The 22423-nt window shown below is 40.2% G+C and overlaps 1 protein-coding gene across 2 annotated transcripts in view; it reads right to left on the bottom strand.

Annotated features, from left to right (window-relative positions):
- Positions 1-2062: 2062 nt before the first annotated feature.
- Positions 2063-22423, bottom strand: part of CACUL1 (CDK2 associated cullin domain 1) — an 82030-nt gene continuing 61669 nt past the window's right edge. Inside the window, exons 6-9 of one of the 2 annotated variants that reach the window (XM_074959259.1) lie at positions 18865-18954; positions 12182-12320; positions 6711-6754; positions 2064-5611 (exon numbers count right to left, since the gene is read on the bottom strand). In XM_074959259.1, coding sequence (XP_074815360.1) covers positions 5571-5611; positions 6711-6754; positions 12182-12320; positions 18865-18954 — 314 coding nt within the window. In that variant the 3' untranslated portion in view covers positions 2064-5570. Of the gene's footprint in view, positions 5612-6710; positions 6755-12181; positions 12321-18864; positions 18955-22423 lie in introns of both variants that reach the window. The other variant, XM_074959260.1, reaches the window with a different exon arrangement.

The following is a 22423-nucleotide window of genomic DNA, read 5'->3' as shown; positions in this document are numbered from 1 at the left end:
TTCAGAGTAGCAGCCGTGTTAGTCCGTATTCGCAAAAAGAAAGAGTACTAGTGGCACCTTAGAGACTAACCAATTTATTTGAGCATAAGCTTTCGTGAGCTACAGCTCACTTCATCGGATGCATCACGAAAGCTTATGCTCAAATAAATTGGTTAGTCTCTAAGGTGCCACTAGTACTCTTTCTTTTTACATCAGCTATGAAATTCCTAGATTCCCTCAAACTACGAATTCAAATCTGGACAAGATCAATTTAAGCCTTCCTCACTGCCTGGTATAGTAGAAAAAAAAATACCATGAGTTTTCAGAGGAGACACAACACTATCTTCTCTCTTGCAGCATTGAGAAAGCAGAGGTTGGAAGGGCGGAGGATACAGCTCAGGAGAAGCCGTTCCCTCTCAGCAGCTAAAGAAGACAAAGACTTGAATCAAACACCGACAAAGAAACCCAGTGACACAGCAACAGAGCCACACCTACAAAAAACACTGACAGAATGGGCCAGATCCTCAGCTCCAATAAGACTGTTTTCACACTATTCCAGTGGGTAAAAACAGTCTTAAACCTGGCCTATGTGACCAACAGGGCACCCTCCCCTAACATAAGGCAATGCCCGGGTGGCATAGTGTCAGTGAAGACAAATATGCTGCCACCCTCACAAGCCCCTGGTGTAAGGAACATGCCAGGAGGATGTTGGAGGGAAAACACGGTGCTCTAAGACAACCCATGGACTCTGGGGAGCCACTGCTGGTAAATCTGAACAACCCTGAGACTGCTACAACTTGCACTGGGGGCTGAACCAGCCCCAGGCACTGGGGGAGTGCAAAGATGATGTAAAGCCATTTATCTTTCTCCTTACTGGAGTCTACACCAAGCACAAGTCAGCCAGACTTGAGGAGAGGGGTGCACTTGCAAGTACTTAGGTTAGGTTAGTCCTATAAAACCTATTCTTTCCAAAGAAAAATTTCACAGAATACATGAGAATCATTTTTCAATCATTCAGAAGTTAATATTTGTTTTGGGGTCAGGGAGTTCTCAACATGAAAGATGATGAAGAATCATGCCTGGTCAAGTTAAAAGGAGATGGAGGCATTCCGCACCTTGTAAAACTGGGCCTTCTATTTGATGTGTGAAAAGGAAATACTGGGCTAAATGCACCCTGGTTGACTCCACTGAAGGATGAATCTGGCAGACTGTATTTCTGCCCAGTAATTATCCCAGAGAGAAAGACCCAAATATTTACATAAGAACGACCATACTGAGTCAGACTAATGATCCATGTAGCCCAGTCTCCTGTCTCTGACAGGGGCTAGTGCCAGATGCTTCAGAAGGAATGAACATACCAGGGCTGTCATGAGTGATCCATCCTGTTGTCCACTCCCAACTTCTGGCAGTTGGAGGTTTTGGGACACCTAGAAAATGGAGTTGTATCCCTGATCATCTTGGCTATTAGCCATTGATGGACCTGTCCTCCAAGAACTTAAATTATTGTTTGAATCCAGTTATACTTTTGGCCTTCACAACATCCCTGGAAATGAGGCCCACAGGTTGACTGTGCGTTGTGTGAAGTACTTCCTTTTGTTTGTTGCAAGCCTGCTGCTTCTTATAGTCCCTTTCTCCACACCATTCATGATTTTATAAACTTCTATCGTACTCTCCAAAGTCATCTCTTTTCTAAACTGAACAGTTCCAGTCTTTTCTCTTTCTCCTGGATGGAAGCTGTTCCATCCTCCTAATTGTTTTCATTGCCCTTCTCTGCACCTTTTCCATTTAGCTGCATTACATTTTCACAGTGTATACATAAGATGTTGAGTCAGGTCCAAAGTCTATACAGGAGTTGAGTGCTCAGCACCTGCACAATCTGGGCCATATACAGAACCACAGACTATTTCTGTGTCGAAAACTGCCTTAAACATTGTTTAGTCAAGAACTTCCTACAAACACAAAAGTAGTAAGATAAATATTTCAACTTTCAGAAGCAAGAAATGAAATTCATCTAAAAATATTTTAATATAGCAAGTTTGCCTAGAGAACTTAGACATAGAAGAGGACACCCAATGTATAACCAAATTTACTGTTTAGTCTCATGGTAAGCAACAGATGCAAATTTACCACAAAGTTGTTATTTGGTTAGAGTTACTAGTGTAGCTAGGACCATGCTGCCTTGTAGTCATGGTTTTACAGTATCAATGCTCAAATTGGCTGAGTTAGTTTTACTGTAAGTAAAATTCAAGTTTACAAAGAAACAAAATAATTTAGCATATTATGCTATACTCCATTTCATGCTCAGCTCACAATGATAAAACCCTAGAAGACAAGATAAACAATACTTCAGCATTAGGTTAATAATGCCAAAACATACAGAAATTTTAATGCCAATTTACAACATAATACAATGCTTTACAAGGAGAGTTCTCATGTCCGCTGGCCAAATGAGAACGCCACATGGTGAAAAGCATTCAAGTACTGTTATAGTGCATATAATATTGTCCACACTAAGAGGAATGTTTTATTTTACCTTCTTATAGAATTATTGTTTCAAAAGTCTGTGTCCTAAGTGTAATGCAACAATAAAGGAGTAAATTAAAATCATTGCCTCAAATATGAGGCCCAAGTCCTACAAGTTATTTACAAACTGTAGATCAGTAAACCCTTTGTAAAAAAAAAAAAGCAAAATCGTAACAGCATGATAAAGCTGAGAACTTGCACACTATCATATGAACTAGAATGGAACTGATGTAGTAAATCAACTAGTTGATGTGTATATTCTTAATTCAAGAATATTTTCTGTCACCGTATACAGAGTAAATGTACAACTAAGGACACTGTCAAATGGTTTTAATTTTGAAATTTGATTTTTTTTTTTAAACTGTTCTTGATAAAATTTTGGAACGTGGCAAAATTAAAATCAGTAGCCATTCTCTATCAGCATTTGTTACTTTCTCCACTGTGTTCATTCAAGGTAGGATTTACAAAAGCAATCAACATTGGCCTAATTCTGCTCCCAACGATAAAACTCGTATTGACTTCAGTCGAAGCAGAGATACACCAAATGCTGAGTGCTTTTGAAAACCCTATCCTTGATGGTTTGTTTTTGATCACTGATTCAGAGTAATCTGGATCTCTTGGTAAACTGAGAGCAAGCAACAATGTGTTTTAATATGGCTAAATGTAAACATGTAGGCTATACTTACATGATGGGAGACTCTATCCTGAGAAACAGGGATTCTGAAAAAGATTTGGGGGTCATGGTGGATAATCAGCTGAACATAAGCTCCCAGTGTGACACTGTGGCCAAAAGAGCTAATGAAACCCTGAAACGCATAAATCTCAAGTAGGACTAGAAAGGTTATTTTACCTCTGTATTTGGCACTGCTGTGACCGCTGCTGGAATACTGTGTTCAGCTTTGGTGCCCACAATTCAAGGACATAGATAAATTGGAGGGGGTTCAGAGAAGAGCCACAGGAACGATTAAAGGATTAGAAAACATGCCTTACAATGATATAACTATTTAGCTTAACAAAGGGAAGATCAAGGGATGACTTGATTATAGTCTGAGTATCTACATGGGGAACAAATATGGGCTCTTTCATCTTGCAGAGAAAGGTACACCACCATCCAATGGCTGAAAGTTGAAGCTAGACAAATTCAGACCGGAAATAAGAAGTAAATTTTTAACAGTGAAACTAAGTATTGGGACAATTTACCAAGGGTCATGGTGGATTCTCCATCTCTGAATTTTTAAATCAAGATTGGATGTTTTTCTAAAAGCTATGCTCTGGGAATTATTTTGGGGAAGTTCTATGGCCTTCTTATACAGGAGGTCAGACTAGATGATCACAACAGTCCCCCTGGCATTGGAATCTATGACACTGTGAATTTAAACATGAAGGGAATAGAGTCTGTTTACAAAGCAAAGTTGGAAGGAAAAGAACTCTCTGTCACTGCCACATGTATATTTTGCTTCTTCCTGAAATCTATAGACCACTCATGCAAGCTTAAGAGAATTTCTCTAAAAGTATGACAGCTGTGTGTGGCAGAAGTGTGGATACACTTGTGCCTCAGCTCAGAAAGGTTTTTGATATTACTAGTTTGTTTGTTTTTTTCTTCTTAACTAAAGATGATAAAAGGAATCTGGAATCAAAGCTACTTTTTCAAGTACATTTCTCTCCCTATTTAAATTAACTGGATTCGATTACCCAGACTGCTAACTGAAACTCATCTCCTAACCATTACAATTAAGACTACAGGTCCAGATTTACTGGACCAGCCCAACTGAGCTTGGCACAAGTCTAGAAGGGTGCATGCATGCACATATGCATTACATCACCTTGGTATCTCCCTGATCCTGAAAGGTGCTGTGTATCTTACACTCTGGCTGTTTGGTTGCAGGGCCATATCCCTTTTCACCAGTCACACTCCCTATGCTGGTAGCCAGGAGGAGCACTGGCAGAGCCACTCCGGCAGCCCTGCATGGGTGCTGTCATCCACTGACCAACTAAGGCAGGTTTAAGTCTGCTCATTGCTGCCAGAGTGGCCCATAGCATAATTCAACAGACTGGAGAATCTTGCTCATAATCCAACTCTCAGCTAATGTTCCAAAATAACACACAACACAAAACATGGCATTGCATTCATTTTGGAGTTCACATTCATCTACTGTAATTACTATGGAGGCCAACAAAGTCACCAGAAAAGGGAGGGGTCATAGGGATGTTTCTACAAGAATTGGTCCCAGCATTAATACTAAATAAACACAGGAAAAACAAAAAGTGGGAAGGGGGCCAAGTCACTATAAGTGACACTATCAGGTTAAAAGTTTTCTTCCTTTCTAAATTCATATCCTAGTAATGCAGGAGAACCTTGTGACTTTGCAGCATATTTGTTCACAACATCACAAGCTTTTCCTTAAGAACCCATTTTGCATTCACCAAATATGGTCTGTAAAGTTGCCAAATGCACAAGCTGAAGGCACAGAGTCAAAAAACATTAAGGAAAAAACCAATGGAAGAAACAAATCCGGAATCAAAAACCTCATTGTCAGAATTATATTTAGAAGGGACCAACTCTTAAAGCTGCTGTCACTTTGTACTGAATAATAAATACTGCAAAGTAACAAATCTTTATTCTTATTATTTAAGTAAAAGCTTCAGAAAATACCTTGAAGTTTTAAAACTAATACACTGATGTGTTAATTAGTTTAAAGAATGTCCATAATAAAAAACAAGAGTGCAAAAAAGATTCTTCCATTTTAACATTTTTGGAGGAAGCTGCTGATTTTGGCTGCCAATTTTCACTTAGAAATTATCTGGTTTTCAAGGCGCATTCCTCACGGAATCAGAGAGTAGGAACTTGCTGAGAGACCAAACCAAAGCATCATGTCTTTCAAAGTTATCCCGAGTGTAGCAGCAACTGACATTTTATTACATAACGAAGAAAGTCCAAACTGCTCTTCCAGGTATAGCTTGCGACAGAGCTCCTGAATATCAGCAGACCCCAGCTGAGGCGCTGGATATTATCTGTGCTCCTCCAGTGTCTGTTCTGGCTAGGAATAAAAGCACATCCGGTATGTTCACTATCTGTACCCTCTGGAGCTTGCACATGCTGATGAGCCATCTGAAATATACATAAAAGAGACATGGTTAATCAGAAATCCTTATAATAACTTACACTTCTGTAGCGCCTTTCATCCTGACAGATCCTAAAGCACTGTGTACAAACTGAATCTGATACGCCAGCTCTCTAGTCATTACATCCACCACCCTTCTGTCTAGAAGAATGGCAGCACAGAGCAATGCTGCATATCAGTCTAGAGAAGGAAATTAAGAAGGACATATTCCACTGATATTATTGGAAGAAATTGGGTAGAGAGAATGCAGTCAAAATTCAATGAGAGCTGATGCTACTAATATTTACCAAAAGATCCAGGGGATGTTTAGTGTCAAGTGATCAGGACCTTGCTTTTAAATCTCACCATAAAAGATATGGGACTAGACTCTCTCCTGTGCCAAAGCTCTACCGAGGTGAGGGCACCAAAGACCTAGTTATCAATCCCTGATTCAGCAGACCAGCTCCAGCCCTGACAAGTTAGAGCAAGCTGTTGGGCAGCTCTAATTTGTACCTCTGGGATAGGGTAGCCAGCAAAGAATTGTAGCAGAGCTCCAATTTCCTCCCTCCTTCCTTTCATATATCCCTTATACAGGGGAGGGAATAAGGTGGGAAACTCAGGTACAGGGCCCAGATCTGGTACACTTGCATAAATAGAGAGAGTTGTCTGTTGGTCATTTTTTTGGCCAAATTATGGCCTCTTTTCATGGGCTTAATGGTGCAAAGGGCTGTAACTGTGTGGAGAATCTGGCCCCCCCATCTCCACAGTTGCATGGACACCTTGTTGTCTCAGAGGCAACACTGGGGCCTTGTTAGAGTTGGTCCTATTAGCAGTGGTTACGTGGAAGACAGCAACACATTGGAGTGCAGGTTCTGATCACTCCCAGACCTCAGAGACCCACCCTTTTCTCTGTATTCAAGCAGTCCACTCGGAAAAGAATCATTCCTCCCCCTGCTGAAGAGTTACACCTTTATATACATGGAAAATGATACTGTCTCCACCTGCTGGTTGAAAGACCCATAACCCAACTAGCACAGAAGATCAAAGACAGTTTTATTCTTTTTTTTTTTTAAACTAAACAATGAACAATAGCGGATTCTTACTTACTATAAGTTAACTCTTCTCCAGCTCTCTTGCGTGACTGGTCACCTCTGGGAAAGAATGGGGAGAAAAGAATGGTCATTGAACCAAACAAAAAAACAGTGTGGAAACCAATGACAGCAAAGTCATCATATTTAATTTGTAAAAGAAAAACTGGGACATTTAGTAGAAATTAAACAGTATGCAAATATGCTAATGACAACAACAGTCGAAATATATGATTGGGGAAAAAACCACAGCAGAATCAATACACATACAATAAAAAGTGCAATCGGACAATTATATAGTTTAGTTACTCTATCCTTTTCTTTAAAATTGATTTTAAAAATAATTCTTATGATAAATAAAAAGCTCACCCTCTGGATTTAAATAAAACTATTTAATGTATGATTTGAGACCAGACGATAGCTGAGCAATTTGTCTTAAAACAAACTCCTTATACCAGTTTTATAAAGCTATTTTAGAAGATCTGAAAGATTTTTAGATTTAGCAGTAGCCAAAATCTTCTTATTCTTCTGATCCACTAAATCCAAATACAATTCCTCTAAACAGAGGATTTTTTTTAAAGAATTCTGGGTGAAATCCTGGCTCCACTGAAGTCAACAGCAAAACTCTCATTCACTTCAAAAGGGTTAGGATTTCTTCACCCCTTTGACTTTCTTGACTAGTATGTACAGAAAACTCAGCTGCTTTGTAGTTTTATTTGAAGCTAGGTGGCAATAGCTGACTATGAGGCAAGAGAGATGTCTCAATGTTATTTATTTTCTTCATGCTAGCCAGAATCTCTCACTTCTCTGCTAGCAGACAATCCAGATCAAGCGTTCATGTGACACAACAGGAAGTAGTGAACCACTTTAATAAAATCCATCCTCTTTGAGAGTGGCCTGTGGTGTGCACTTCGTTTAAGGTCATTAATGCAAAAATCACCACGGAGTGATTAGGTAACTCCCCCACCATCTTCAGTTGCACTAGTCATTTGATTATCACTGCTGAAAACTTTCTAGAGGGGTGCCAGTCATGTAATTAGTTCTTCAATATTCAGTCTCCTTGTGGTTAATTTTGGTGTGAGATGTGGAGCAGTGAAGATGTCAACAATCTGCTGCATGTACAGAAAGTCTCATTTGGGAAATAGGAATGTTGTTTTGACTTCATCGTTTATATATCAGGCTGCTAAAATTGATGGCTTTTTAATCTATATTTAATAAATGAGTTAATCTGTAATTTTAAGTACTAAACAGCACACCGGAAGCTTAGTCTAACTGCAGAAAATTATCTCCATCCCAGTGTACATTCTTTTGACTCAGCTGATTTTTAGCAACTCTAGAATTAATTTAGCAAAACAATTGTTTCATCAGCATGAATGTCAATTACATAAGCAAGCCATATATACAATTAAATTAGAGAGGAACTAATATGGAACTTTGCAGCTCCAATTGCTAATTGAATAAAAGCCTATAGTTCTCAGTATAAAAGCCTAATACAACTTGATTTTTTTAATTTAGTATATAGTTCTGAGTGTGTGTGGTTTCTCATAGTGCATTTGACCAAAGGCTGCTCAAAAGAGGTCTTGAGGATCATCCACTTTTTTTGTTCTAGGTTCTACCATCCCCCTTTCTGTATGACCTCTTGCCTCTACACTCCTATGAGGTCACAGAACTGTGAGAGAAAGGACAAGTTAGCCTGTTTGCAGGCAGACACAAATACTGCTCTTCAAAGGAACCAGCCATCAATGCTTGGCTCTATTTAAGCACCGTAGAACATCAAAACTTGGCAGCAGAAGACCCTGGTTATTCCCATGCCAAATAACAACCATTACCAAATGTAATGTATAGAGACAATGTGAATTGGAACTGGGCTACAATGGTCAGTAACATTAGGAACAGGCAATTATTTATTTTTGTACAAAACAGAAATTGACAAACTATGTTTGAAGGACCCCTGGTGGTTCAAAGCACTTGCTGTGGGGTCCATACCAGATGGAGGGTAGGTTGTTCCCAACAAGGGCCCCTTAACTCTTGAACATACTTCCCCCCCGCACTAGTCTGCTAGCGTATAGATCGGGGAACTTTCCAGTCATATATTGCAAAGCCTCTCTCAAGCACTTAGGAAGGTAATGATTATACGTAGATGGTAAAACTGGAGGCCTTTATTTTTATATCTTTGGACTGGTAATATAGTGTTGAGTAACATTAGTATTATTGTCAATCATTTTTAAGTAGAGTGAATTTAAATTACTGCTAGGGCACTCAGAGCCAGTGATGGGCTCTTTTAAATGCTAAAAATGGAAAGAAGAAATTTTTTATTTTTTTTTGTAAATTAACCCCAATGCTTGCCATCGGAACAATATCTAAGCATATATAGTATATTCTAATACTGCTCTTTCAAGCACAACATGCATATTAGCTATGTTTATTCCAAATGCCCAAATTAGACCTTACCTTCTTTTTTCCATATAGCATATTGATATTTACAGAATAAAATCAGTTACATTATATTAGAGTTATCCTATAAACACCTTCAAAGACTAAACCCAAATAGTGGGTATTCCTTATTCAAAGAATTGTCCACCCCCCCGCACAGGTAGCATTTGGTAGATAGCAAAGTACATTTTTATTTTACAGAAAACATTGGGACAGACGTACCCAAGAATTGTTATCCAACATCACATATGCAGATACAAAACTAAGACAAAGATATTAAAGCCCAAGGGCCCCACAAATTATTTACTAAGTCCTTTACAAACAGATAAAGGTATTTTCTTGCACCCATGTAAATCCCAGTGTAGGATCAGGGCTATGGAGGTTACAGTCCACGCCCTAGGCAAAGATTCCAGGAAAAGGAGCAGCATAGGGAAAAAAAGCAGAACAATGAGAGAATGTGCTGGTAAAAATCTTGGGAAGAGCAAGGAGGAGAAGAAAATAAGAGAGGAGGTAGGGTAGAACAGAAAAGGGACTTGAAAACATGGACAAGAAGTTAAAATTTGATGTGGAAGGTGAGATGAAGCCAGTGAAGGGATAGGAAGAGGAGAGTGGCATGGTGAGAAGAGGTGAAATTTGCAGCATTTTTTAGAGGGGATTGGAAAGTGACAATTTGGGGGATCAAAGAGAAAGAAAGAGAGAGACTGCTGCAGTCAAGATTGAATATACACTCTAGAATTTTTATCAAATTGTTCTGACAAAATAAATATAGAGTTTTCTGGGAACATAGATTTACATGAATAATCAATAAGATAAGAAGAAAGGTTGGCTTATCTGTATAATTTTTATGTAGGTTTTTAAAAAAGGCTCTGCGTTGCAGTGGTGATGTCAGAAACGATGCTGAAATAGCTATCTACCAGGACACACGTTTTCACAGTTTTTCCTTGCACTCAAAGTGCTGTCAGCATAGTTCGATGGGAAGAGTTAAACCCTTTACGATAAAACTATGAATCATTAATTATTAACCTATGGCACCATGGAAAAAGATCTTTCAGATCAAATTTATTAGCACTTGGAATATTGCCAGTGTTTAAAAAGCTCAGCTCAAGGCTTGCTTACGAATTGTCTCTGAGGAAATACAGTTTAACTTCTCAATTAAAAATAGACATATTTCATAATCAAATTTCCAGGTTTAAGTGATTAGATGTAATTGTATCATTTCAAATATGTTTACTGGTAAAAATGAAGCTTTAGAAATCTCAAGTCATCTTGTGGCTAAATGCCCTTAAAGTCTTTTCTAATCTTTCTTCTTTTTTTTTTTTTTTAACCACACATTCTTAATGAGGGTTTTAATGCAGCGAGAACTTTTGCTAAGATCAATATCAATCTCCCCTCTGCTTCTCCACTCCCAAAGAACAACCCCATAACTGAGAACAAACCGTAATTCAAGAGACCAATGGGGGTTTCTTTTAATAACTTCAATTTTTCTCAAAAACAACTTAAATACATTCTGCTCTATCTATGGTCTTTGAAATGGAGTGTGTCAAAACTTAAAAGGCTTGACTAAATTTCTGAGTTAGTATAAACACCCTCTCCTTTTCTTAGGCTATTCAATATATACAAGCACAGTAGAAAACATGTGAGTCTTCAAATTACCACTTAAATACCAAGGCAATGGCACATAAGAAATACTTAAAATATTACCCGATCTTACTCCCATTAATCTTAACACCAGGATGCTGCCCATTGATAGAAGCCAGTATTAAATACAGAGTGCTGGTTTTGTGTCAAAAGATAGGCAGATGATTATTCTTTAGCACTGGTGCTTTGAACAGCAGAATATTTACTAATAAGTTTTCTACTTTAGTAACTGGAACTCTCACTTGGGGGATATTTCAAAGGAGCTCAGACGTGCTCAGCTACAGATCACAAAGTGATCTGAAGGTCAACACCAATGTGTTAAGACCGACCTGACCTTTTGTTTTATGTGTATTCTTTATGATTGGAGAGAACACAGTTCTAGGTCTCCTGACAGCCAACATACAACACATGATGTTATTCTAGTTAGGAGATAAAAGAATGAGCTTCTCAGAAACACTGATCATCAACTGCAATATTATAATATTGATCTAAGTGAAAACTGAAGGCCTTAAGAAAGACTATCATCTATAAATTCCCATTTCTGTGAGAATATTGTATACCCACTATTGTTATAAGCAGCCACTAAGATTAGGATAATTAACATTTAGAGAAAAATAAAATTCTTTTTTACTCAGTTTGTTTACTTTGTGCATTTGATAGTACTTTGTGTATTATCAGTTTCAATGCTTTGTTGAGGGTCACTTTCACTTCCTGCCTCATGCACTTGCTGCTTTACTCCGGAGAGATGCTCCTGTGAAAGGATCTGGGCTTGCTAACTTCCTCAGCCTAACCTTAGCGTTTCTGGCTCCTACAGAGGGGGTCAGGAGAGGCAGCAGTGGCAGTCACGTGCTGCAGCCTGCCAAGTTCACTGAAAGACAATCGGCTGGTAAGATGTGTGAGCACGGACTGGAGTGGGAGGAGAAGAGGAGCACAGTAGACCCCAGCACATTTTTAAAAACTAATAAAAATTCAAACTGATGGTGTCCTTTTACTACTTTAGGGAAAAGCGATGTTCAAAGGACAATGCTGAATGGGAACTGACAGTGAAGATGACCACCCACTAATAAATCAATCAAAATACCACGAGAGTATAAAAATAATCAGAAGCATCTCAATTTTATCGGAAAGTATTTGAGAGCTGCTGATCACCTATTACTTCTTATTGCTTTCAATGGAATTTGTGGGTGCTCAGAACGTCTGAAAACTCAGGCCACATTGTTAGGTGCTTAAATATGGATTTAAGTGCCTAAATACCCAGATTTGAACATTCTGGTTCAAGTCTTTAGAATAATATTTAATATTCTATTGAATATAATACAATATTTACATTTTTATGGTTTTTTTTTTAAGTATATGCATTTTAGTAGTATCAGTGCTGTCTAGTGCGTGCAACTGCCATTGAAGGCTAATCATTATTACCTGGTAAATCCATTCTGCATAAGCTCTCTTTGAAGTTTCTGGTCTTGAGCAGCATATTCCTGAAGCTCAGATTCCACAGCAGGGGGAAGAATGTTTGGGATGAATTTAGAAAATAAAGCTGGTGCCATCTGAACCCACTCTGTGTGAAAAGGGAAAAATAAAAAAAATGATGAAACATGCAGAATAGAAAAAAAAACCTTATGAGCGGTAATTTTTTCTTTAAGAATTAGCAATGATTATTTTGAGGAAGGACTGAAGGTTTTTAAAAAAATAATACAAATTGTTTAACAGCTTGAATTAAAAGACTAGATATTCTTAAAGTCTCACATATTTTTGGCCCAAGAGTCAGTGCTTCTCCATCAAGAGCCAATGGCACGATAGACACGTACTGCTGTAAACAGTACGAGTCTTATACTTCATTGCCCTGTACCTTCTGTAATCCTTTACACCAGAGCAAGAGGGTGTAAAATGCTACTAAGTCAGAATAGATTCATAGATACTAAGGTCAGAAGGGACCATTATGATCATCCAGTCCAACCTCCTGCACAACGCAGGCCACAGAATCTCACCCACCCACTCCTGCGAAAAACCTCTCACCTATGTCTGAGCTATTGAAGTCCTCAAATAGTGGTTTAAAGACTTCAAGGAGCACAGAATCCTCCAGCAAGTGACCCGTGCCCCATGCTACAGAGGAAGGCTAAACCCTGAGCATATGGGCAAGATTCACCAGCCAGATACCCAATGACAAGGTGGATAAGGTAATGTCTTATTGGACCAACTTCTGGTAGTGAAAGAGACAAGCTTTTAAACAACTACACTGCATACAAAGTCAGAATGGTATACATCCTCCAGGAGGCAGCTCCACAGACAGGGTCTCTTCACTGAAGCAACCATGCCTCCAGACTGATTCCATAGACTCTCAGAAGTGACAAAGCAAAGATAATGTAGCATATAGCAACTGCCTTAGAAACATGGAGAAGCAGAGAAGTACCACAAAGTAACAATGTAAGTATCTATAGCTGAGCTTGCTTGGAGAAGAAAGGAATGTTTGCTAACAACTGTTGCAATTCTAGTGTAGACAAGGCAAGTTGTACTCATTGGTTAAGGTAAACCCTTGGCTCCCTCATAGGGTTTACCTGACTACTGAACATGCCTTAGCTAATGTGTTAAAAATACACCATGTTCCTAGCGTAGACATGGCCTTACACATGAACACCAGTGCATAAACCAATACCTTCATCACTGTAGTAAGGTTCACTAATAACTTATACACAAAGCAATACCATCTTGCACATTACACAGTAAGTTAAAGGTACTGTGCCATTTAATGAGTACACACAAACATCCCATTAAACTATCAGCATTGGACAAGTTAGCCCAAGCTAATTTCTTAACATGAAATACTGTTGACAAGCTCTTTTGTACCATTGCCATTGACACTGACCATGTGAAACAAAAAGTGTTTAAACCTATAAACAATAAATCCTCTAATGGTGATGTGAGTCAGAGAGATCAGTATCTTACACATTCTTTACCAATGAAGGAAAGTTATGGACAGCAGCCAAATGCACTGTGTAAATGTCTACATATTTTCTTAGAACAAAGGATTAGACCCACATTTACCCCCCCATCTTCAAGACCTTCAAGCCTGGGTTACCTCAACCCCATGCCGTGGCTGGTCACTGCATCTGACCTGTTTTTCTCCATCCTCTCTTCCCTGCCCCTAACCCCGCCATTTTCATTTTGTTATTTTTTTTTCACCCCCTCATCTCTTTTGTCTGTGAATGTTGCTCATTCATATGGTCACCTCTTTCATAGAATATCAGGGTTGGAAGGGACCTCAGGAGGTCATCTAGTCCAACCCCCTGCTCAAAGCAGGGCCAATCCCCAACTAAATCATCCCAGCCAGGGCTTTGTCAAGCCTGACCTTGAAAACCTCTAAGGGAGGAGATTCCACCACCTCCCTAGGTAACGCATTCCAGTGCTTCACCACCCTCCTAGTGAAAAAGTTTTTCCTAATATCCAACCTAAACCTCCCCCACTGCAACTTGAGACCATTACTCCTCATTCTGTCATCTGCGACCACTGAGAACAGTCTAGATCCATCCTCTTTGGAACTCCCTTTCAGGTAGTTGAAATCAGCTACCAAATCCCCCCTCATTCTTCTCTTCCACAGCCTAAACAATCCCAATTCCCTCAGCCTCTCCTCATAAGTCATGTGTTCCAGTCCCCTAATCATTTTTGTTGCGGGTTCTGGGCTGGGGCCAGGGATGAGGGGCTCAGGGCTGGGGCAGAGGCTTGGGGTGTGTGTGGGGGGGGAGGGGGGGGAGGGCTCCGGCTGGGGTGTGGGCTCTGAGGTGGAGCTGTGGATGAGGGGTTTGGGGTGCAGAGGGTGCTCCAGGGCTTCGGTATGGAGAGAATGGACTCCCCCCAGCTCTCTCTCCCCGCAATAGCACCTGGGCTGGGGTGGGAGAGGCGCCTCTCTCCGCACGGCAGCTTCAGGGCTGGGGCCACGGGATAGGCACCCCTTCCCTGGAAGGTCCGGGCTAGGGGAGGGGTGCCCCCGCCGCAGCAGGTCCAGGCGGGGGCTGGGTTTGGGCCTCCCCTCCCCTGGCAGGGCCTGGCCGGGCGGGTTCCCTAAGCATATGCATAGCGCTAAACAGGCTGCTGCACAGCTTACAGGGAACTTAGCTGCTGGACACATTTTGCTCCCTGACTTCAGCCCAGATCAGAGTACTTAAGTGCATGGCAAGTTTCTCCAATCGCACTACTTTTCTTCTCCTCCTCCCTTTGCCAGCCTCTCCTATTACTCTGTCAATCGCCTAGTCTCAGAGAACCATTTGGAGACAGAGCGTGGAGAAGAGATAGCTCTTGAAGCTCATTTTCCCTTCCTTTGTATTTCCAGTGCCAGCAGTGGAGACTGAGTGGCATCAACAATCGTGTACAACTGGAACAGCTTCTCACCTTTGGGGCAGTCTCACAGCCTCCCAGGGGCCTGCTCTTCTGAACACGTTAGAATCTAAATCATCAAGGACTGACTCTACTAAGGAACATCTTTCAATACAGAGGAATTGTTCTTGGTACAAACTTAGAGCACTTCCAGTCCAGCTAGAACAGCATTCATATAGTATCCTTATCTTCATCTTTTCAATTAATTTTACTATGTTGCTATTGACTAAAGCCATGACAAGGTGAATATTTGACAGATTGAGCTTAAGAATTTGATGTGTTGTATACCACAAACTCAATATTCTTTCCTTAATTGCTAACCAAAGACATTCTGTTCTCTTCCATAGCATAAGCATTGTTCACAGATTGGCTGAGTGGACACTGTGAACTCTAATTATCTCACTCTAAACATTACAAATGTCTCTGAATGCTTACTTATGAAGCGTCCAGCAGGATTACTCAGACAACTATGCACTTCTACTCAAAGTTAATAGGTATGCAGCTCACCGGGTATATGACTTGAGAATTTTGAATAAAAGATATTCAACGTTATAATTTTAGCGCTGCCAACTCATGATTTTATTGCAAGTCTTGTGCTGTTTGGTGTTTTTCTTAAAGCGTACACTTCTGGAGTCATGCAATTACAGGACAATCTCAGCTTTCATTTTTCTATCCCTCAAGATTGTGAAGACTGGATTGAAAATGTTAAACTCAAAAGCTCAAACACCAGAAGGCAAATAAAAAGAACCTCAAATTTATCATTTTTTAAAATCTAATTTTTGTGGACATGACTGTGATGAAGTGGGGATTTTCCCTTGTTATGCTGGATGTGAGTCTTACTGTTGAGCCGATGTGAGTTTTACTGTTTTGCATGAATACTGTGTGTGCCTCAGTTTCCCATGTGCTGCACCAATACCTCGGTGGTGAGAATAGGGGTGTCTGACTATGGCTGAGACCTCTGAGGCAGGTGAGGCTGCTCCAGCTGCCTACACATATGCTATGACCGGTGCCCTTCGTAACCTGAAACCCAGGAGGGGATGCAACCAGGTGACGACCAGATGACTCTTTGCCCAAGAAGCGAGACAAAGACAAGCAGCAGCAGCAGCAACGGGGGTGTCTGAGGTCAAGTTGCTGGAAGCTGGCAGTCTGCTTGGGGAGACCGGAAAAGGGGGAGTCCAGGGCTTCCCGGCCCAGGACTCCCCAACTTGGACTTGGCCGAAAGTCACTAATTTCCACGCTAACAAGTTCTGTTCTATGCTGTGTTCCTGTTGACTAATAAACCTTCCATTTTACACTGGCTGAGAGTCACATCTGACTGCAAAGTTGGGGTGCAGGGCCCTCTGGCTTCCCCAGGAGTCCCGCCCGGGCGGACTCGCTGCAGGAAGCGCACGGCATGGAAGGGGATGCTGAATGCTCCAAGGTCAGATCAAGGAAGGTCGAAGCTGTGTAGGTGTCTTCCCCTGGCAACAGTATGCTCAGAGAGAGGAGACATGCTCCCCCAGAGTCCTGACTGGCTTTATACCGAGTAGTTCCAGAGCATCGCCCGGTGACTCCGAGACAACAACTCATGATTTTTAAATGTCTGGCAATACAAAATCCAATCACTTCATGTCAGGATGGTGCAGAGAGAGGGTGGTTTGTACAGTCCCGTCTGGTTGTCAGTTATTTTGGTCAAATAATGGAATGGCTTGAGCAATCTGTCATATGAGGACTGAGGGAGGGGCTTGCAAGAGCACTTCCACAGGCGTTGGAGCAGCTGGTAACTGACAGCTAGTATCATGAGCGGACCCGTTTTTAAGGGAAAGCTTAAATTCTGCAGAAATCAATGGCTTAGGTCTTCCTACTCAACACTAGCCAGGTGATTTTTCATGACCTGGTAACAATCTTATTTAAATATCCTTTAGAACACAGTAAGAATACTGAAAATCTGAGAGGGAAATGACAGTACTGAACCAAACTAAACTTTGTCTGTGAAGGAAAAGGCAAGGCAAATTCCATTTAATGTTGACAGGCTTTGTAAGGTTTTCAATACTCTTGTCTTTTGGGATATAAAATAGGATAGTAATATCAAAATCTTACAGATCGGCTCAACTTAGAATGAAATCATGCTTTGTGCTCTTTTTAAATACATTTTCCTTCTCCAGCACTGAAAAGTAAAAGAGGGTAAAGATGAAAGTCATCACCAGTTTCCTTCCCCTACCTCCTATCACTTATATTTTTTAATGTTTGATAAAAATAAGACATGCCTGCGAAGAGTGCTAACTGTGTGAATTCTGTAGATAGTCTGACCACCACAATACTGGCCCTCATACACACCAGACTCTGAAGTTTTCATAAAACTTCCTCTTTGACATGTCAGGTTCTTTGAGTGGCAATTCCATAGAAAAGAAGATGTGATGGCACCTGGATATGATCCTCTTCGCAGTTACACCAGTACAAAACAAGAATAACTCCACGGAGCTAAAACTGGCATTGTAGGTAAAAGGAAAACCAGGCCCATTTTGGTATTTGTGTTTTTGAAGCAGAAAAATAAAGGAGCATGACCGATGTTCATTCCGGGAACTTCACAGAATGCCCAAAACATTCCCTCTCCTCATCGCCAATTAGATGCTGTTGACAGTAGAGATTTACAGCAGAGACTATACCTGGTCACTAACTAAAGCATAATGAATACACGTTCATTACAATATTGTTAGAATTACATATTTTATTATATGCCTATTAAGTCTCATAACAACTGCAGAGCTCACCACATGGCAAACTGCACATACCAGTGAATAATGGTTATTTTAATTACCTGCTGCTGTACTGTTAAACTCCTTGGGAATACTGTCCCTTGACCAGGGCTCCCTTCAGTTTCCAAATTATACTTTACAGTACCTTCTCAATTTCATATTAAATTTCTAATGCCATGAAAAATCTCAGAGTACGTCTACACTCCCATAAAAAACCTCTGGCACCAAGTCTTAGAGCCTGGGTAGCTAACTTACGACACATAGAGCCCGGGCTGCAGGGCTGAAAATTGCAGTTTAGACAGTTGGGCTGGAGCCCAGGCTCTGAGACCCTCCCCACTCATGGAAACATCTACACTGCAATTTGATAGCCCCGCCGCCACAGCCCCAAGACAGCTGACCCAGGCCATCTGCAACAGTGCCAAAGGTCTTTTATCGCAGTGTAGACATACCCTCACACCCCACAATTTTCTAGGCTTGTTGAGATAACTAATGTTGGACTTGAAGCCCACATTATATAAATTTTACCCAAGGGCAAAATAAAACTTTATAATGAAATAAATGAATTATTTATTTCTTTGTTATAGCAAAATTACTTCTGTAATCACCACAGCATCATAGATGGAAAGGCCATATCATTCCCACTGTTTTATCTATCTTGTTTTTGAATATCTGCCATGATTGTCCCATTGAGCAGCCTCATCCCCTTATAGTAATACAAAGAAGCACAGTGCTCATGCTTCAGTTTCCCCTCTCTTATTTTAAACTATTTAAGTGAAGGTGGGAGCCCAATGCAAGAATTAGTCCTCCTGCAGTTCACAACACAGATCTACTGCATTCATAACAAAGGCTCTGCTGTGACATTACACAACACAGCTGAACACTGACTGACATATAAGATCTTGAAACTACCTTTTTAAAGATACATAATATTCTAGCTTGTGGAATGTTTTGGCACTATAGTATAATGGGAGATTCCAAAAGGAAGCAATGAATATTTACCTGGTCTAAGTGTATACAGGCCTTTCACAATATTTGCCATGGTTGAAGGGGTTATTTGAAACGGTGTTGACTGAGCTTCTAAAAGTAAAGCTGAAATGAAAAGAGAAGCCTGATTAGCCATTTTCTTGGTCAAATACTTTAGGTTCTCTGCATATATTTTTGGCAGTTAAAAGAAAAAGTTATTTTTTCCTGCTCTGTCTGTCACCTGATGTTCATAATGAGGAAACCAAGTGAGAGACAAATGAGTGAGAACTGCATTCTTACAGGTGTAAGTACTGTATAACCTTTTAATTAAAGTGCAATATACAATATAAAGTTATGTGTGGCAAAAATGTGAAATAATACTTTATCTTTCTCCTGTTACAGCTAAGCATATAGGGCTTGTAAGGGAAAACAGGCAAGTAACTGTGTTTCAATGACTCAGACAGAACTGAAGTAAATGCAACTTATTTTTAGCGGTAACATTCGCCGTGCTACGGTAAGCATACGAATTTCCACTAATAACTGTTTTAAGACATTTACCATCCTGGCAACAATATCTGCTCTGGATTTGAAGTCCAAACATGAACACTCACCCTGAAACAAAAAGTTTTTTTAAAAATCAGCTATAAGCAAGAGTACTTACTTTCTTTTTTTTTTTCTTTCTTTTTTTTTTTTAAAATAGGAGAGAATATTTATCTTTCATTCTTGATGCACTTATTGGCTTAATATGTAACCGAGAGACACTATCAATAACTGCATTTTTTCTTTGGATAGTTGATTTGGTACTGTTATTATTAAGCATATTATGCTGCATCAGTTTTTAACATGAGGTGGATTTGATTAATGTTGTACCTGTATAAACTATAACATGAGCTACTTGTAATTCATTTTGTTAAAGAGCTACACCTGCTCCAAGCCCTTCCTGCCATGTTTGTATGTTTCCAGAAGCCATTGGTCAGCATGTGTTACACACACCTCTCTCTGCCCGATCCACAGCGCACGGTCCTGCCCCTTTAGCTCACACTCTAGAAACATATGTTTTTAGCTGTAGAGCGTCCCCATTTCAATCCCCAATATTGGTCAAGATGGCAGTCACCACGCTTATAACCACCGCCTTTTTTTTTTTTTTTTTTTCTTAAAGCTCTTCCTTCTTCTGTGGTATAAAAGACCTGTACAAAACAGTGGAAACTGACAAGAGAAATCTCTTTCTTTAATCTTTCAATTACAGTAATCCAAAGTGCTATTTGTAACTATTATAGGTAAATTTGTCTCTGACAGAAATGTGATTTTAAAAAGAACAGTGTCCCTTTAAATCTGGAAGTTTTGAAAGGACAGTGATTTGCATTCAATGAGACATTTGAAACCTTTCCCCAACAGATTTTCCCTGCAGCAGTACCTAGGCTAGTCAGGAAAGCTGCCTACAGTGATGTCACCTAGGGAACAAGACTTTATTACGACGTGTAGCAATATCTAAATATGATCTAGAAGAGATTAAGCTACAGATATATCATGCATCTAAAACACAAGCCTAGCCATCAGATGTTTAGGTGCAATTGTAAAATGATTCAATCTAAAATGGAACCAACATATGTGTACTGGATTTAGTTTTAAATGGCTTTTTCAATTCCTCCTTAAAACTTTTGAGAAGACTATTTAAAAAGAATAATCACATCAAAGGTAAACATTTAAACATTAAAATGAACACAAACTCAACAAAAGCCAGAACGTTCACAGCTAAGAGCAGCTGAATACATGGCATTTGACGGTATCTTCAAACCATTTGGACATAATTCACTGACTTCATTAAAGGAAACCCAAGAGCCAATCTTGCTTTGTAGTAGTGTTTGATCTTATATCCCACGTAGGCTGCAACAGCCAGAGATATTTAAACATACTTGAGCAGGACTAACACTCATCACAGGCAATTTTACATAATGGGGGAGGACAGACAGAATATTATTACAGAGAAAAATGATATCGCGAAATGTTATGTTCCTATCAGTCAGAGAGAAATCAGGAAAGCAAGCTCCCTAAACAGGTGCATAAAACATGCTTCAAGCTGCAAATTACTTAGATGCCTCTGATCACATAAAAGAAAATCAGAGTCGGATATAGGGTGACCAGACGTCCCGATTTTATAGTGACAGTCCTGATTTTTGGGTCTTTTTCTTATATAGGCTCCTATTACCCTCCCACCCCGTCCTGATTTTTCACACTTGCTGTCTGGTCACCCTAGTCAGATACTAAATCTTTGGTTTATAAATTTGTTTCAGAGTTCATCCCATCATACCTTTTATATATTTGCTTTCACATTATGGAAAACAAAAAGTGCCCAGAGACACAAAACATCTTTTTTTAAGGCACATCTGATCCAAGCAAAACGCTGTATGGGTGGGTCTCTAACAGATGTAGAGCCAACAATGTTGGCTATTACAGCTCTCTGACCATGGTACAGGAGGCATGTTGGGGGGAACGAGGGAGGAAGCATGGCTGGATCACATTACACTCCACCAGGTGCAAGTCAGAACAGCCCCCCAAGCTGCTTTCATTTGTGATAGGGCTGGGGCAGAGAATAAGGGAGGTATAATTGGTTGCTGGTTCTCAGCTTTTTTCCCCTCCCTCTCCTGGGCTACCCTGCATGGCTGTATGAGGAGGAGAAAGGGGAGCCATCCATCAACAGGCATTCCTTCCCTTAGACACTGGCAGAGTCAAACTGCTGTGTTCTCCCTGGGGCTCTCACAATTTGGTAAGTGAGCATGCACCTCATTCCTCAACCCCTACAATGCAGCAAGAAGCCAGCAGAGAAGCTAACAAAGGGATAGTAACTGCTCAAAGTGCTCCCAGCTCTCATTAGAGCTAATCCTGGGGCTGCTGAGGAAACAATGGGAGGCAGCTAGAGAAGTGCTGTCCCCTACAGGCCCCCTGCAATGATAGGGCTGATTCAAACACTGTTTAAAAATCATGGGGTACAGCTTATAGAACACACAAAATACAATTTTTTTTTCTCAGTGACACAGTTGCCTAAGGGCACAGCTTAGACACTTGAGGGGCACAAATGGACACTGGACCACAGGTGGGACCCCACTGTCATAGGAGATGACAGCTCATGAACCAACCTGCAAACTTACACTACTGGTGCTTAACTTGCACTGAAGTCAATGGAATTAGTCCTGAAACTTAGGACTGTTTGCATGACTAACCCATAGCTTGGAGATGTTTAGACTTAAACATGATTTTAGTTGCTGACTACAGTATTTCCATACTAGTTTAGATTTTTTTTTCCCATAAAAACATTTCTTTTTCAAATTGAGGTATAATTCTGTTCCACAATATGTAGTATTTGAAGATTTAACCAGGTGCATCCACAATACGTGGCAAGAAAAGTGAGCAGTAATCTCTGTGCTGGTTTATTGATTACTTCACCCGCCTTTTTATAAAGGAATTTCATTAGCAAGTTCACCTGGAGATCAATCCTCTCATTAACAGAAGTGAATTTGTGCTTTCCTCCCCAAACCTCATTACATTTTGACTCGCCAAATATTTTTTACCACTTGTTTTTGGTAGGCAGATTGCACCA

Source organism: Natator depressus, chromosome 7, assembly GCF_965152275.1.
Source record: "Natator depressus isolate rNatDep1 chromosome 7, rNatDep2.hap1, whole genome shotgun sequence".
NCBI lineage: Eukaryota > Metazoa > Chordata > Testudines > Cheloniidae > Natator > Natator depressus.
Note: the sequence above shows the minus strand (reverse complement) of the source record. Positions and strands in the feature narration are given on the sequence as shown.